This window comes from Manihot esculenta, chromosome 5 (assembly GCF_001659605.2).
Source record: "Manihot esculenta cultivar AM560-2 chromosome 5, M.esculenta_v8, whole genome shotgun sequence".
NCBI lineage: Eukaryota > Viridiplantae > Streptophyta > Magnoliopsida > Malpighiales > Euphorbiaceae > Manihot > Manihot esculenta.
Genome location: NC_035165.2, coordinates 2043557 through 2061439, shown reverse-complemented (window position 1 = coordinate 2061439; position 17883 = coordinate 2043557). Strand labels below are relative to the sequence as shown.

Below are 17883 nucleotides of genomic sequence, written 5' to 3'. Positions count from 1 at the left end.
TAGATTGCAACGACGATAACAAGTGAATATCATGAATAGCCATGGTGACAACGATAATATGAATAATTATTAAAAATAAATGTGATAATGAGAAATAAATTATACAAATTACAATATAAATATTTATATGATATCGTCAATATTTTATTTCATTAATTTTATTTTATAATAAAAATATATTTTATTGCATTAATTTTATTTTATAATAAAAATATATATCAATGATAATCAAGCTCTAAACATTCTATGCCCGCACCTGTATTGAAAATGTAAATTCTTAACTTTAGTTAGATTAAATACAAATGTATGTTTTACATGAAAGTTCATAATTTATTTTAAAGATCGGATCAGGCTCAGATCTATGCATAGAAGATTTAACTCGATTAATCTGTTAAATCTATAAAATAATATAACTTTTAAAATCATGTCTGAATGACACTGAATAAAATTATTTAATTCGATTAATCTGTTAAATCCATAAAATAATATAATCGTAACTTTTAAAATAATTGTAATAAAAATATAAATACAAGAGGAAGGTTATACATAATTATAAAATAAATAAATAAATAAAATAAAAAAAATCAAATTAAATTTATCAAAATACATTTATTTTTGATATCATATAATATTTATAAAATAATTACGATTTTATTGTAACTTTTATTACATCTTTATTCCATATAATTTTAATTTGATCATAATGCACTATCATGTTTTGGGCTAACAGTATGTTATAAATGTTGGTAATTTTACAATAATTTAAAATTATTATAAAAAATTAGTTATATAAACATTTTATTTTATATTTAATAAAATTATATTTTTAATATTAAGTTTTTTCAATTAAATTAACATTTTATATTATAACAATAAAAATAAATATAATAATTTTTAAACTGCTACTATTAATTTAAATCTATAATTTTAATATATATAATTTTAATTTGCCAATATTATTTTAGGTATATTTTATAATAGTGATAATATATCCATGTTGGGTTCAGTGTTCTCTCTGTTTAAATGATTAATGAGCAAAACCTAATTTTAACTGTTCCCAATTTAAGAAAGATAAAAATTAAAAACTCTTGATACTCAAAATGCAAATAAATAAATAAATAAAACTTTCCAGCATAAAATGGAAATTACATCTTAGTTATATTAATATGACATTATTGGAATACTTGGTGACCTTATAACTAATCAATTATATACATACTAATCAACAGTATGAACAAGATTTAATTTCAAAAGTCTAAATATTTATAATTATATAAAAATTAAATTTAATCAATTATCAAAAGGAACCGAAATGTAATAACCTAACTAGAGAACGACCTGCATAAATAAAATCTGTATTTATTTTTTCATAATGTTCTGTGTTTTTAATAAAAAGTGCATGTTTTTTTTTTATTAAAAAAAGTATATTGATATTTTTATAAAATTAAAATAATAAAATATCTCAATAATAGGATTACTGTATGAGCCAGAAACTGCCATAAAAGGCCATATATCATCTGACTGTTAAATCTCCGCCCTTCCTTCCTTATCGTACCACATCTCTCTATATCTATTCCTTCTCTCACCATTTCTATCCAGACTATGAGAGCTTCATTTCAAACCTCATCAATGGTTTTGCGCTCTTCGTTATCCAAACTCTGAACACTCTTTCACTTGCAGCTTTCTAAGTTTCTTTCTTTGTTTCTTTATCCTATTATCTCTTAGCATATATAGTTAGTGCAACTCTCGCTGGCGCTTGCTCCTGCATTCAATACTGCATTAAAGTATCTGTTCTGCTATTTGGAAGTATCTGTTCTGCTATTTGGTAATTATTTATGGAGCCTTCGTAATCTTCCAGCTAGTTCCTGATGCTATTATTAATTGAACTTCAAATCTGCTTGAAGTTCTGAAACGGCATCGAGTTTTGAATTTGAGCGCTATGTGTTTGTTGTTTTGTGAATTTCAACTGTAATTATATGGTGGCTGTTGAATTTTAACCTCTGAACTGATTCTCAGATTATACGGACTTGCTTTGCAGCCTGTGATTTTTGTTGATTAATTATGGTCTTTTAATTGCTAAGAGCAAGACAAAAGGAACAGTAACTCAGAATTTATTGAAACAGGTATTCCCTTTAGCTTCTTGAATCCAGCAAAGTTACAAAATGGCACCAAGGAACAGTCGTGGCAAGGCAAAAGGAGAGAAGAAGAAGAAAGACGAGAAGGGTAAGAATCTGTTATTTAACCGAAATGTTCACTATAGAGTTTTGTCTAAATTATATAACTGAATCTCTTATTTATCATTGATTTGTGATTCTGCAGTTCTTCCTGTTGTTACTGATATCACAGTGAACCTCCCTGATGAAACTAGTGCTGCCTTGAAGGTTTGGTGACTCCTGAATCTATGATTCTTTATTTTGGAACTATTGACAAACTTGTTAAAAAAAAAACAATTGTCAATGCCCCTTTTCATGTTTGTGTATTTGTTTAATTATATGGGGAAAGAATAATCTTTTACTAGCCTTTCTTGAATAAAATTCAACTTGACTTGGTGGAATTGTTTAACAAATACTCTTTACTGCTGGACCGTTAAGCTAATTGGCTAAATTGAATCCAATAGTAGCTGTCTGAAAGAAAGAGTGCCGTGTTTGAAATGAACCCGTAACCCACTTTGTAAGGCTCGGATGGATGTCGATATCTCCAAGAAAATTGCTTGGACTGCTAGGGGACCAATAGCCTGTCCAGTGCGAGTACACATAATTTATGAGATTAAACATACATGCGGTATCTGTTCGGTTAATGAAAGTTGCGCTATTTGACTGCACATAAAAATAGCCTTAACTTTTATGTAAATGGATAGAATTGATAGCCCAGTACTCACTTGCTTGGATGATAATAATAGAAGCCATCTTTCAAGGAAGTTGTTTACCTATCCCTTGCTACTTTGTTTTCAATCCCATCTGTGTTGCTCTTGGATTTGAACAATTTTTGCTTGTAATATAACTTGATTGAAAAAAAATCATGGAAATCTTGAGCAGGGGATATCCACAGACAGGATTATAGATGTTCGTCGGCTTTTATCAGTGAACACGGAAACTTGCTACATCACAAATTTTTCATTATCCCACGAGGTAAGAATCTTAACATTTCATGTTCTTATTAATATTTTTCAATGTTTTTCTATCTACTTAAGCCCCATGGAGGCTGCCGTTTAGCAATTAGCAATTAGCAGCTTTCAATTGAGAAATAGGCAAGTTGCAGAATCCATGTCGTTTTATGTAGCCAAAATGGACTTCAATAATGTCATGTCAACGAAGCAGAAAATCTAGATTTACCTTGGCACAGAGCGCAATAATTCTAATTTTGGTCAAATATGAAGCTTTCAAGTTTCAAATTACTAAATAATATTTGGGAAAAAAAAAAGAGTACTTCTGAAAAAAAGGAAGCCAAGTAAATTTTATATTATAAATTCAGGAAAATTCCCATAAGCAGTCGGGTGTAGGGATGACAACGGATTTGGTATTTTTGATTATTCGATTCGATCGAACCCTAATAGAATGGATTTGAATAGTTATAATCGGGTTTGGAATGGGTTCGAGTTTAAAAAATAATATCTATTGCGGGTTCGGATTGAATTCAAATTTTATGTAGGCACTATCCGAATCCGTTTATATAAATAATTAATTTAATATAAAAAAATGTATTATATAATAATATTTATAATTTTTTTTTATATATTTTTATTTAAAATTTAAATTTAAATATTCTTTAAAAATATTAAATTTTTTTAAAAGAAAATTATTAATGAAAAATATTTTTTATATAAATTATTAATTAAAATATATAAAATTAAAAGGATTCAAATTTTATTCGGATAATAATAATTAGTTTGGATTGGATTCAAATAATTTAAATTAATTTTTAATCAGATTCAGAAAAAATTTAAATATTACTAATATAAATCGAATTCAGATTCGAATAGTTTAATTTTTTCGAATATCATACCCATTTACTTCCTAGTCGGGTGTATATGTATATGAGATTAACATAATTTATTCATAAACGTTTTTTCTTTACTAGGTAAGGGGGCCACGGTTAAAAGACACTGTCGACGTTTCAGCGCTCAAGCCTTGCGTGCTCACGTTAACTGAAGGTAAAATCTTCCTCTGCGGTCAACGACGCAGTTCTATTAATTGCATTAAACGACGCCGTTCTATTAATTGTACGAAACGACTCCGTTAGAGTTTTACAGAAGGAGGCATCTTTAGTAATTATGCTAAAAAGATGCCGTTGGTATTCTGTTTATAAACATTGGTGAAAACTGATGCCGCGCCTTTTCTTTCTTTCTTCGACTTGACAACGCTGGTCGTTCTCTCTGCGAGCAGAGGACTACGATGAGGAACTTGCTGTGGCGCACGTTAGACGGCTCTTGGACATTGTCGCTTGCACAACGTGGTTTGGTCCGTCGGCGAGCACGCAGGATAAGGCCAAATCTGATTCTGGAAAGAATGCGCCAGGTGTGCAGGACAAGACCGCGAAGAAAACCACATCTCAAGCTAATACTGCCAAACAATCGTCATCGTCGAAGGAGGTGCTGATGGAGGCAGAAGGAGAGATGAACCACTCATGCCCTAAGCTTGGAAGCTTTTATGAGTTCTTCTCACTCTCCCATCTCAATCCTCCTATTCAATGTACCATCTATCTCTACATCTATACAGACATTTAACTTAGATTTTGAAATAATTGACAATAATGGATATTGTGATGACTTTTGCAGTTATAAGGAAAGCAGCGAAACGGAAGGTTGAGGACATTCCAGAGGAAGATCATCTCTTTTCCCTCGATGTAAAACTTTTTTTTTTGTTTGCCCGTTCACTCTCGCTTTTAGTGGCACACTTCATAAATTTTGTTTTGTTTTGGCATTTTGATTTTCTTTTTCAATGATCAGGTGAAGCTTTGCAACGGAAAGCTAGTTCAGGTTGAAGCTTGTAGAAAGGGATTCTACAATGTTGGGAAGCAGCGGATTCTTTGTCACGATCTTGTTGATTTGTTGCGCCAGCTTAGTAGAGCCTTTGACAACGTTAGTTTCGCTTCCTCACCCAACTTTATGTCAGTCTTTCAGTTTAAGCGGCATTTATCAATATTCTGATCGTGCTTGATGCTCATCTTGCAATAGTTTTTTTTTGTTTGATAAAGTGTGTACTGGCCTCATTGCCAGTCAAGTTCTAATTTGTTAAAGTTGAAGAATTTAAGTTAGCAATAATTTGAGTTTCATGCAAAAATCTAGAACCACGGGGTAAAACTCGTGTGAGGCTTGCATTTTTCTTGACGTACTCAAGAAGCAGCGTTTCCTTGGAAAAGTGAATGGTTTTTCCTCACTAAGCATGATAAATTTGTTTCTTTGTTGGCGAGTCCTCAGAATGTTACTGATGGAGTAATTTTGTTAGCAATGGAATTTTTTTAAAAAAAATTTTATTGTGCTGGTTTTCCTGCTTATGATCTTTTGACTTGATAATTGGACAAAGAATAATCCATGTGCATGTGCTGAATGTGTTCCTAGTCATTTTCTCAGCGTATGACATCAATAATCAAGCTTTATCTTTGAATGATATATTTTTAGTTCATTTTTCTTTTCCTTATTGAATATTTGGTTGAGGTTTCAAATTTGTTTCTCAAATTTCAGGCTTATGATGATCTCATGAAAGCATTCTCAGAACGTAACAAGGTAAATATTCATTTTTCTGAAATTTCTCTCTCTCAACTTGTTTTGATTGATATTTGGAGAAATAAAGAAAAGGGCAATAATTTTTTACAATAATGTACTTTAAAAGAAAAAAATTGGAAGTTCAATGACTTCTCGTAGACCTGCTTTTGTGCTGAATATTACCCCCTTTATGTGGTCCTGGCAGTTTGGGAATCTTCCTTATGGCTTTAGAGCCAACACATGGCTTATCCCTCCATTTGCAGCACAGTCACCTTCAGTTTTCCCTTCTCTTCCTGTTGAGGATGAAGTGTGGGGAGGAAATGGAGGTGGTCTCGGAAGAGATGGAAAAAGTGATTTGATACCTTGGGCTAGTGAGTTTTTGTTTCTTGCATCTATGCCCTGCAAGACAGCAGAGGAGAGGCAGGTTAGAGACCGGAAAGTGTTCCTTCTTCACAGCTTATTTGTTGATGTTGCCATTTTCAGAGCAATTAGGGCTGTGCAACATGTTAGAGTTAATCAAGACCTATTATGTTCGCTTGGGAGTAGTAAAATTCTTTATACAGAAAGAGTAGGTGACTTGAGCATCACAATCATGAAAGACAATTCCAATGCAAGCTTTAAGGTTGACACTAAAATTGACGGAATTCAAGCAACTGGAGTGGATAAAAAAGATTTAGTGCAGCGGAACCTACTGAAAGGAATTACTGCTGATGAAAATACTGCTGCACATGTAAGTTCTCAAAGTTGCATAGATAAATGATGTGCTGCATTGTTTTTTTTTTATTTTTTTATTTTTTTTTATTTTTTTTTTCTTTTAACTTCTTTAGATATGTGCTGCATGGGTTTAGGATTTTAATTCTATGTCTAATTGATGAACTGGGAACAATGTCTTACATTCTGGATGCAGGATATTGTCACTCTTGGTATTGTAAATGTAAGATACGGTGGCTATGTTGCTGTTGTGAAAGTTGAGGGGAGGGAGGAAAAGAACGTCAGCCCTCCATCTCAAAGTATTGAACTCGAACAACCTGAAGGCGGTGCCAATGCCCTTAACATTAACAGGTTCCTATCATCTTTTGCTATGGGTTAATAAAGTGTCATGTATTAGCCAAAATGGCAACAACAGTTTGTGGTGTCATGTGACTTGTGAATATAAATAAAGATTTAAAGTTTGCTAATAAAGTACAGGGATAATTGCAGAATTGCTCGACTTTAGCTAGGAGCACACACATTATTATTTATTCATGAATAGTATAATGCCATAGCCCATGCTTTTAGTGTTACTCATTTAGATCAATTATTTGTGCAAGACAAAAAAAAATCAGGTTTGATCTGTGAAACTTTGGGCGTTTTAAGAAGTGGACTATTTTCTTGAACATTTCCAAAATGTTCTAATAGTCTGATTGAATGCTGCTATATTTTTTTGATCTCTGCTAAACCAAGCCAACATTAAATTTAACCTTGGGAATCTCCTTTAAAATCTAAAGCTAAGGTGACTGCTAAAGTACTAACTGTGCTCAAAATTCTTGGAGGATAAAATTGAGCTGCATATGACTGCAAATTTTTTTTCCCATTATTACCCATGGCCTGTTGTTGCTTACCTGTGATTGGATGTAATCATTGTAATTATGTTGAAGTCTGACTCTGTGTGCCTTTCAGTTTGAGGCTACTTCTGCATAGAACAACATCTTCAGAACATAGTAAACCAGCAGCTCACTTGCAAGCTTCAGAATGTGAAGAGCTCAGTGCTTCCCAAGCTTTTGTAGAGCAAATGCTGGAAGAAAGTCTTGCTAAGCTTGAGCAAGAAGAATCAAAGCAGGATCATTTTGTGAGGTGGGAACTTGGAGCCTGCTGGATTCAACATTTGCAGGACCAGAAAAATACAGAAAAAGGTAAGAAACCATCCATTAGGAAGAGCAAGAAACTCTCCTTGGAAAAAGAAATGAAGGTTGAGGGACTTGGCATGCCTCTTAGGTCCCTTAAGGGCAACAAGAAAAAAACAGATGAAAGCAAGGAAATACAATCCAAAAACTCACGATCCTCTTTTGGTGGCGCAACTGGGGAAGATGAAGTTGCTACTTCAGCTTCTATGGAACCTCAACCTGAAACCACATCCAAAAAGAATGAGCTTCCGCTGCAGAGGCTGTTGTCTGACACAGCCTTTACTCGACTAAAAGAATCGGATACTGGACTTCATAGCAAGGTATTACTTTTTGATATCATTAAGTTACCTTCATTTGTATTTGGTTTGGTGGAAACTAACCTACCATGTGATCGCAGACTTTGCAAGAGCTAATTGACATGTCTCAGAAATATTATATTGAAGTTGCTCTGCCAAAGCTGGTAATTTCTTGATACTATTTGGTTAGAAGTCTTCATTCATATTTGAAATCTAGAACTAATGTTAAAAATGGAACACAGGTAGCAGATTTTGGCTCACTGGAACTGTCACCAGTGGATGGGCGAACACTAACTGATTTTATGCATACTAGAGGTCTTCGGATGCGTTCCCTGGGACATGTTGTAAGTTCCTGGTTCTGATTAATGCAGTCTGTTGCTTCTTAGAACATGTGTTCAAGTTTACATTTTTGCGTATTGTCATCTTCACTTTTTTTGCCACACCACCGTTACATCAAATCCTTACAACCATACCACATTCTAATAATCCCTTCTATTTCTAGTTTATCGAATCAAGTGTTATGTATCCAAGCTTTGTACTGTCACTAAGACCTGTCTCAATGCCCTTGTACATATCTAGAAACTGTCAAGTGAAGATTGTTGTCTATAGTTGTATTTATACCTGTAGATATCTTAATTTGACTATGTTGTCCTCGACAATTGAGATGCACTTTCAAGTTTCTCTCTAACTTCCAGTCATGTATGACCTATCTAAGGCACTCTTTAAGGCACATATGTCTTCACACGAGGAGAGGTGGTGAAACGTCCTCCTTGGATGTCAATGTTGGAGTAGTAGTATCTTTTAAATGTATGGTTATTCAATAAAGGGTACCTCACCTGCAAAGCTTTAGGTACTTTGGAGTAAGTTTTCTGGTTTTAAGACTTCAGTTAACAGCTCTTCCACCCTCGATTACGAGATTTTCAATGCTAATTTATTGACTACTAGTGAAACCACCTCCTAGCTTGCTGAATGAAATGTAAACTGTGGGACTTATTCCTATAAATATGAAGCTCATCTAGTTTGTACACATGTAAATATCATTTTTGTGTTACCTTATAGTAACAATATGTTCTATGTACATTCTTGTATTAATTTTGTTAAAATGGTTAGGATATTTCTACTTTGTCTTGAAATATGTCCAGCATCTTCTTGTTCAAGTAAATTTTATCAAGAAAAAGTTGATATTAGTAAGGCTTACACCTCAATGCCTTGAGGCTTATGCTTCATTTCATATTCCCATTCCTGTACAGATTTCAATAATATAATTTTGAATTTTTTTTTTATTATACTTGTGAAATGCTCCACTTAAATGTTTTTCCTTTAGTGGATGATAGTTGCTACTTGTTTCCTACAGGTAAAGCTTTCTGAGAAGCTGTCACATGTACAATCACTCTGCATTCATGAGATGATTGTACGAGCATTTAAACATATTCTTCAGGCTGTGATTGCAGCAGTTGCAGATCATGAGAAAATGGCTGTATCAATAGCGGCTGCATTGAATCTGATGCTTGGGGTTCCTGAAAGTAGAGATTCAGATAAATCGTGCCATGTCAATCCTCTAGTATGGAGATGGCTGGAGGTGTTTCTGAAGAAGCGATATGAATGGGATCTTAGCAGCTCAAGCTTCAAAGATGTGAGAAAAATTGCAATTCTTCGTGGATTATGCCACAAGGTAAGTTCACCTAGAATGAATTTCAAAACTCTGAGAATTCCTTCATATAATATATTCTTTGGCAAAAAAAAGAGAAAAAAAGAGAATTGAGGTCTGGAATTTGTGTTATCTGCAATTAACTTTTTATTTCCCTATTTTCTTGGATTGCAATATGTTCTGGACGTAATATGAGAGTTTAATATCAATATCTGAAGAATGTTTATGTTCATGACTAGTGATTGGAATGGCTTCGACAAAATGAAGGCAGTTGGATGCTGGATTCCAAGTTCAACCTTTCAGTATAAATCTTATGATTGTGATGGTCAATGCTTAATGTTAATGGTTAATGGTGTTAATCATCAATGAAGAAAGTGATTATTTTGGTCTTATATAATCATAACCCATCAAATTGTTACTTTGAACCCACTGTACTGTGTCCCATGCATGCATGTACTCATTTGCCTCTCTAAGCAAAGTGCTCCCTGATGCAGTAACTTCCTTTAGGCAGATTGCAGAGTGATTCAGATATAGTTAATGGTTTATTTAATTGGCATTGTTATTTTGGCATTAAGTAGGTGGAATGGATAAAATAATACGTGAATTTTCTGGATCTTGATTACTTAAGGACTGTGGAATAGCTATGTAAATTAGAAATAAAATGTAGTAACTGATATTCCACTTGTCTTTTATTTTCCCTTTCTCTTTTTTCCTTTAGGTGGGTATCGAATTGGTTCCAAGGGATTATGATATGGCTTCTGCACATCCATTTCGAAAATCCGATGTAGTCAGCCTGGTCCCAGTGCATAAGGTGATGACTATACATAGGAGTGTACACGCTTTTTTGTTTTTTGTTTTTTTTGTCAAAGTTTTCCCATAATTAATAGTGAGCTATGTTTTCTAATTTTTTGCAGCAAGCAGCATGCTCCTCTGCAGATGGAAGACAACTCCTGGAATCATCAAAAACAGCCTTAGACAAGGGAAAACTTGAAGATGCAGTTACTTATGGGACAAAGGTATATGGCAGCTGAAATTTTCCTTGAATTTTATATGTATATTAGAAATTTATTTGTTGGCTTCCCCTCCAAAACAAAGGAGAGAAAACTCATATGAAGGTCCTTTACTGTGTGTTTATCCTTATCTGTTGGCTCTGTAGTATGTTAACCGAAAAAATTTCTATGGTACTTCCAGGCTCTAGCAAAGCTGGTGGCAGTTTGCGGTCCATACCATCGAATGACTGCAGGAGCTTACAGCCTTCTTGCTGTTGTATTATATCATACTGGAGACTTCAATCAGGTCCTGTTATTGTCCATTTCTTTCTAGTGTTGCTGCAAAATTGTTTATAATTTTTGGTAGAATGAGCACAATATAGTTATGTACTCAGATTCAAAAATTTTTGCATTACTTTATTGTAATATTCTGTATTCTATGATTCAATTTTACAGGCTACTATATATCAGCAAAAAGCCTTGGACATCAATGAGAGGGAACTAGGACTTGATCATCCTGACACAATGAAAAGTTATGGGGATCTTGCTGTGTTCTATTACAGACTTCAACATACAGAGTTGGCCCTCAAGTATGATTTATTCTTCTTACTTAAAATTTCAGGATTGAATAAACCAAGCATTCTTTATATCTAAACTTGATGTATATTGTTCTGACATGGTAACAAGTGATTACCTCTTCTTGTGGCCTATTATCTACATGATTGCATAATCTAACTTCTTTCTTCTTCTGGTCATGCCTATGTATAATGGCCAGTATATTCATTGCTTGAGTATTGATTCATTAGAAAGATTGAATATCAATGAACTTCTTTCTCCTGCTGTTGATAAGAATTGAACAGTACAGTTCTTGATTATATTGCTTAAACTGATGTCCTATTTTGAGCAACTTCCAGTATACTTTGTAGTCTTCTCCACAAGTACTTGGACATAGCTTTGGCCACATCCTTATATCCTGTTCATGAAGATTTTATTTGTCATGTGTCTAATTTACCATTATGCCTGGTGTGAATTGTTGTTGACCAGGTATGTAAAGCGAGCTTTATATCTTCTACATCTCACATGCGGTCCTTCACACCCAAACACTGCTGCAACATATATTAATGTGGCCATGATGGAGGAAGGCCTGGGAAATGTGCATGTTGCCCTTAGATATCTTCATAAAGCTCTGAAGTGCAACCAAAGGTTACTTGGTCCAGATCATATTCAGGTTCTGTTTTGTCTTGGCTGAGGTTCACCAATTTCATTTTTTTTTTGCAACAAGCTCCTCTACTTTCTTGGTGGTTAAAAATTTAAATATACTTCCTTGCCCCTCCTCTCTCCCAAAACTCTCTTTTCTTTTCCCTTTGGGTGACTAATGGGAAGTTATGTTTTATATGAATAACTAATTTGGGGGGGGGGAGGGGGGAGGGTGATTGCTTCAAGATTAAATTGGGGATATTTCTGTTAAGCACAATGGACAATTTTTTGACAGCATGAACAATGAAATTTCCAGGTGCCAAAGAACGCTTTTATGATTCTATAAGGCTTTGCTACATCTAAATAAATGCACAAGAACTGAAACTTTATTTTATGCATTCCACATGCTAGATAATGAGGCCATTGGCATCCTGTTTGTGTTGCCACTTTTTGACTAAACTCCACACTTTTACTTTGATCTCAGACGGCAGCCAGTTACCATGCAATAGCAATTGCACTCTCCCTGATGGAAGCATATCCATTAAGCGTTCAGCATGAACAAACGACCTTGCAAATTCTCCGAGCAAAACTGGGCCCAGATGATTTACGTACTCAGGTGTCTTACCAGATCCAGATAACTAGTGAATTTACCTTCCCCTTTCATGTTGCAGCATTTGAGTCCCCCTTAGCTACTTTGTGTTCTATGCATAGTTTGATTGCACACCACGCACTTAAAAATTTGGACCATTTGCGAAGATATGAACCTGCCACCTGGCTTGCAAATCGAAAGGTTAAATGTTCAGAGAAGGTTCCAATAATTAGATTCTTGGAAGTTATAGTTCTTAATATGACATGGGCTCCCATCAGATTAGTGAAATGAAGAAAATGAGTTTAATGCTAGTTCTCTCTCTGTCTCTATGTGAATGTGCGTGTGATGTGCTTTTTTTTTTTGCCAAATATGTGTATGCTATGCATGTAATTCTATGTCTTTTGATGGAATTCTGCAGGATGCTGCTGCTTGGCTTGAGTATTTTGAGTCCAAGGCCTTTGAACAACAAGAAGCTGCAAGGAATGGCACTAGGAAGCCTGATGCATCCATAGCTAGCAAAGGCCACTTGAGGTGAAGTAGCTGGTGTCATTTACTTTTATGGAGTTAATATGTTGTTTCTTTTTTTGATAAACTTGACATATTGGAGTTTGATGGATTTTGTTCCTTTGCTACTTCTTTGGTAATCAACCATTGTGATACTCTGCTACACTGCAGTTACTTCTGTATATGACACTCGTTATGTTCTTGAAATTACTGGGTTGGAAACACATGTAATTTGTTGCAGTTTGATAAATTTCTGGCAAGGACTGTCAATCTATTATTTAGTTGCTTCCTTGAGATATTCTGGTAGAGAGCCAATCATTTCAAAACGTTATAACTGGCTGTTCATGGTGCTCTTCAGCCTATTTCTGAGCTGAAATTGGCAGTAGCATGTAAAATAAGTGACCTGTCATTGGTGTTCTTGTGCTAACCGTAGAGATGCTTAATGCATGTTCTCCTGAAACAGAAACATACATGTTATTAATAAGTTTGCTTTTAATATTTGGCAGTGTTTCTGATTTGCTGGACTACATTAATCCAAGCCGTGACACAAAGGGGAGAGATTTTGTATCGGTGAAGAGGAAAGGTTATATTACAAAGGTAAACAGAGTTCAGATCCTGTTTTGGTTGTATCAAATTGGACCCATTTCATCATTTTGAGATCTGGGGAAATCTTATGTAGTTCGTCTTGATGTATTTGAAACGGTAATTGTTTGACTGGGCAACTTGACATCGTCTTTTTTTTTTCTTATAATTTTCAAGACGTGCGCTATAACTGAGCCAAAATTATTGCAAGTACAAGTGCCTAGGTCAATGAAATGAGAATATGTTTATTTCAAAAGATGGAGATGATTGTGCCCACCAATTCTAAGGATGTTACCTCTGATTGCCAGATTTTACTGTCCTTTACGTGTTGGCATATTTGAATCTAGGTTTCATGCATTCCATTAAATTTGGATTTTCCATTGCAGATAAAGGAGAAAACCAACCCTAATGTGAATTTAACAAGTTCTGATGAATCTCCTAAAGAGATTCTCAAAGAGGCTTCAGATGAAGAGATGCACACACCTTTGGCTACCCAGAAGACTAGTTCTGCCCAAGTTCAGTTCCAGCAACCCATTGTGGAAGAGAGCGCTGAGAAGAAATCTGGCATTTCCAATGACATATTTCCTGTAGCACATGCTGAAGGGGATGATGGATGGCAACCAGTTCAAAGGCCAAGATCAGCTGGTTCATATGGGCGCCGCCTGAAGCAGCGGCGGGGAATCATTGGCAAGGTTTATCAGAAAAAGATTGTGGATACCAACATGGATTACCCTCCTGTCAAGAATAATCACCAGAGTAACAGGTATTACCTTTTAAAGAAACGGGCACTATCTCATGGAAATTATGTGGATCACCATGCAGCTAATCCTTCCTTGGGTGCGAAATTTGGGCGGAGAATCGTGAAAGCTGTAACATACAGGGTCAAGTCTATTCCTTCAGGTAATAAAACTGCTGCAACAGAGAACTCAGGATGCGGTAGCAAAGATTTTGCTTTGTCACTGGAATCCCGTCCAAATTCTGCCCCTAATGATGTTCTTCCAGTGAGGAATTCGGTAGTTAGTCTTGGAAAGTCCCCTTCATACAAGGAAGTAGCATTGGCACCACCAGGTACCATTGCTAAGTTTCAGGTCTGGTTTCCACAAAGTGATATTCCAGATAACCAGGAAATTGGTGTTGGAAAACATGAGGAAGAGAAAATCGAAGCAATTGAACATGCTAGTAAAGTGGTAACAGATTTAGAAGATTTATGTGCTGAGAAGGATAAAAATTCGGCAATAGATTTGGCAGATCACTTGAACAATATAACTGATGTTGAGAGGAAAGAGGAAAGCCACTCAAGCGATGCGAAGGATGAAAATTCTTTTATGGAGCCTCAGAGCACACTAGGATCTGAATCTGGTGTTATTGGGGTTCATGAAGTTATGGAGAATGGCACATTGATTGACGACATGAAAAATTCGGTTGATCCTCTGTCAAAGGAATCTACTCGTGAAAAGGATTCAGCCGAATTTGAACCCCAAGGTAATTATAACTCCAACTTGTCTCAAGTAGAGGATTTGAAGGACAAATCATTGGTTATCAATTCAGGCGAGACTCACGGATTCCCAAATAAGAAGTTGTCTGCTTCTGCAGCTCCATTTAACCCATCACCATCTATTGCACGTGCTGCTTCATTAACTGTGAACATTCCTCTTCCTTCTGGTCCTGGTGCTGTTCCAGCTGTCGCACCATGGCCTGTAAACATGACTCTACACCCCGGGCCTGCTACCGTCTTGCCCACAATTAGTCCAATGTCTTCCCCACACTACCCATACCCGTCACCTCCTGCAACCCCAAATGTGATGCAACCATTGCCCTTTATTTACCCTCCTTACAGTCAAGGCCAAGCGGTGCCAACCAGTACCTTTCCAGTGACCAGCAATGCTTTTCATCCCAATCATTTCTCTTGGCAGTGTAATGTGAACCATAATGTATCAGAGTTTATTCCTAGCACAGTGTGGCCTGGCTGCCATTCTGTGGAGTTTTCTGCCCCACCACCTGTTGCTGAGCCAATTCCTGATCGTATGTTAGAGCCTAAATTGCAAATTGAAAATCCTGAAAGCACAACTCCACCTTCCGTTCTTTCAGCAGACACTCACAATGTAGGAAAAGCAAAGAAAGAAGCGAACCTTCTGGCATCAGAAGGAACAGATGATGCAAAAGAACTGGCTAAGGTTGGCTTGGAACACTTGAAGGAAAATGGTCACTTAAACCTGGGTAAGGTTGAAATTTCTGGGAATGCTTCAGGTCAGAACAAAATATTCAAAGAAAGTACTAGCTGCGGTGATGAAAGGAAGATTGATGGGGAAAAAACTTTCAGCATTTTGATAAGGGGAAGGAGAAACAGAAAGCAGACTCTGAGAATGCCAATAAGTTTGCTTAGCCGACCATATGGCTCCCAATCTTTTAAAGTTATATGTAACAGAGTAGTAAGAGGCAGCGAAGCTCCAAAATCTACGGGCTTTTCATCGAGTGAAGACAGTGCTGCTAATGCGACGTGACCCTAGGTTCTTTTCTTCCCAATCAACCAATCAAGCATAGTGAATAGTCCAGAAAAAGTGAAGTTACAAAGATAGTCCAGAGGAAGTAGAAGTTATAAAGCTTTTTTCATCATATGCATGGGAATATAGGATGTCTTGAACATTTTCTGGCTCTCATGATCAGACCACCTTCTGGAAAATGCAGGTTTGTTTTCTATAATCAAAGACACCACCTTTTTGTCTGACCTTGCTATCACTAGCCGCTTACTTTTTTTTTTTTTTAGAAAAAAAAAAGAAGTCCTGGTGATATGTGAATGCTATGGTCTGATAATTAGAGTCTTGCTTCTTTTAGTGAAGAAATAATTGAATATTCTATTGTTGGACTTGGAATACGGAACCTTCTCTAGTATTCCACGGAGAGGATGTGTGTATACGTAAGGATTGATTGCTATGAGAACTGCATTAATATTGAGAAAATTTCTGCAGCAATTCTTGATATGACTCGGTCTCCTGTCTTTCTCTGCAATGGACACCAGAAATTGAGCAACATGTGTTTTTGTTATTTCAGGTATTGCTGTTATTGCTGCAAAATTTATTTCCCTTTAGCTTTTATGATGATATATTAATTCTGGAAGGTGAGGAAATCTACCTGTAATATGTATCTCGGATTAAAGAAAGGATAAGTCTTGTTGTTGTTTGCTTTATAACCATATATATCAACCGATCCCCATGTCCAACTGTTGAGTTCTGGAAACTTCCTTGGCCAATGAGTTGGTTCCCAGTTTGTACATATAAGGAGGATTTTCTGGGTCAGAAAATATTGAAGATTTCATTAAGCAAAAGAGAATTTATGAAGCTTCTATTCTGTTGTTATATTTAGCCACATTTTAAGTCTGATAATGTTTTTGCTTGATGTGCAGGTTAAACAGTGGGTTGTTTACTTGTGGGACCTTTCAAAAACGTTAGTTAAGGTGACAATTTTGGCCGACAGTAGAGTTAGAAAATTTTTATATCTACGTAATTTATGATAGAATAATTTGAGGCCCGGCAACTAATGACAGTTTTAAATATTTTTTAAGTGCCCATTGCAAATGATTCTGATATTAATTTGATTGAATTGTGAATAAATGAAATTATTTCCTTCGAATGGCATTGGCACTTCGGTCAAGCTGATTCGTGCTCACTTTCCCCTTTATTTGTTTATTCTTTTTCTTTTTTCAATTGAAAAACTGCCACCGTTCGTATTTGAAATCCCCCGAACCTTCCTCATCTTAGAATATCCAATAGTGCTTCTGTAACCCAGCCACTTTCTTCTTCCTCGACCTCTAGAAGTTCAAAGAGGAAACCTGACTGGGAAGTGCTTTCTCGACTCATTTTGCCATCCTCTTTTTACTGCTTCTGCTCCTTCGAGTCCTACACGACGATAGCATCTTAGACCAAAAACAATTCCATAATTTGATGAGTGTAATGCCTCTACTGTGGACTCTGGCTGCTGGGCGAGTTTTCAGGCAGTTGCTTCTCAAGTAACCCAACACCAACTCATTGCCGTTCTAAGCGCACTGCGTGAACCACGACGAACACTAAATGAACCAACCTCCACCGCTCTAGTTACACAACAAACAGACCAAATCCATCGTGGTTGAGAAACAAATAAATATAAATTCAACGATAAACAGAAACCCAAAAACAATAAAACCATTTATAGACAACATGCAATTAGAGTTTTAGAAGATTCAAAACCACCACCACTGCAAAGGATTGGCTCTTAGCTATATTAGACTACACCATCACTCAAAAAGATTGGCCTTTAGCACTTTTAGTCTAATATAGCCAAGTAACTGCCTTGAAGAAAAAAGCACACAACTAAACCCCAAACACACCCAAAAAACCATAAAGAGCAAACCAAAAAACCCAAAGACGATGGACAGGAATGGGAAGGAACCTTCAAAACTCAGACTTCGCTTTCTCTCTCTCCAGAGATTTTAAAATTCAAATAGATATTTATTAGTAAGTC

General features: G+C 35.7%; 1 protein-coding gene across 6 annotated transcripts; it reads left to right on the top strand.

The window, feature by feature from the left end:
- The first annotated feature begins 1530 nt into the window (after positions 1-1530).
- On the top strand, positions 1531-17037 carry LOC110615925 (protein TSS). 6 transcript variants are annotated; one of them, XR_002488115.2, is made up of 26 exons: positions 1531-1803; positions 2124-2223; positions 2320-2381; positions 3036-3128; positions 4078-4150; positions 4383-4688; positions 4775-4842; positions 4946-5077; positions 5681-5722; positions 5907-6431; positions 6609-6763; positions 7361-7904; positions 7982-8044; positions 8123-8224; positions 9235-9552; positions 10247-10339; positions 10443-10544; positions 10720-10824; positions 10974-11107; positions 11562-11745; positions 12199-12330; positions 12722-12834; positions 13314-13404; positions 13776-16074; positions 16438-16504; positions 16790-17037. XR_002488115.2 is itself a non-coding variant. In XM_021758144.2 (24 exons), exons 2-24 carry the CDS (start codon positions 2163-2165, stop codon positions 15888-15890), a joined length of 5613 nt encoding a protein of 1870 aa, XP_021613836.1. In that variant the 5' UTR covers positions 1531-1803; positions 2124-2162; the 3' UTR covers positions 15891-16075. The 6 variants fall into 6 exon arrangements, 1 of the variants encoding a protein (XP_021613836.1); XR_002488114.2 differs by having other exon boundaries at positions 16356-16504; XR_002488113.2 differs by lacking the exon at positions 16438-16504 and adding an exon at positions 16356-16437 and having other exon boundaries at positions 1531-1825.
- Positions 17038-17883: the final 846 nt, after the last annotated feature.

Bases quoted from the DNA above. Each gene is read 5' to 3' on its own strand.
- LOC110615925 (XM_021758144.2), top strand. From the start codon at position 2,163: ATGGCACCAAGGAACAGTCGTGGCAAGGCAAAAGGAGAGAAGAAGAAG. The intron at 4,689-4,774 runs GTACCATCTATC...TGACTTTTGCAG, and splicing joins TCTCAATCCTCCTATTCAAT to TTATAAGGAAAGCAGCGAAA. The intron at 8,045-8,122 runs GTAATTTCTTGA...AATGGAACACAG, and splicing joins AAGTTGCTCTGCCAAAGCTG to GTAGCAGATTTTGGCTCACT.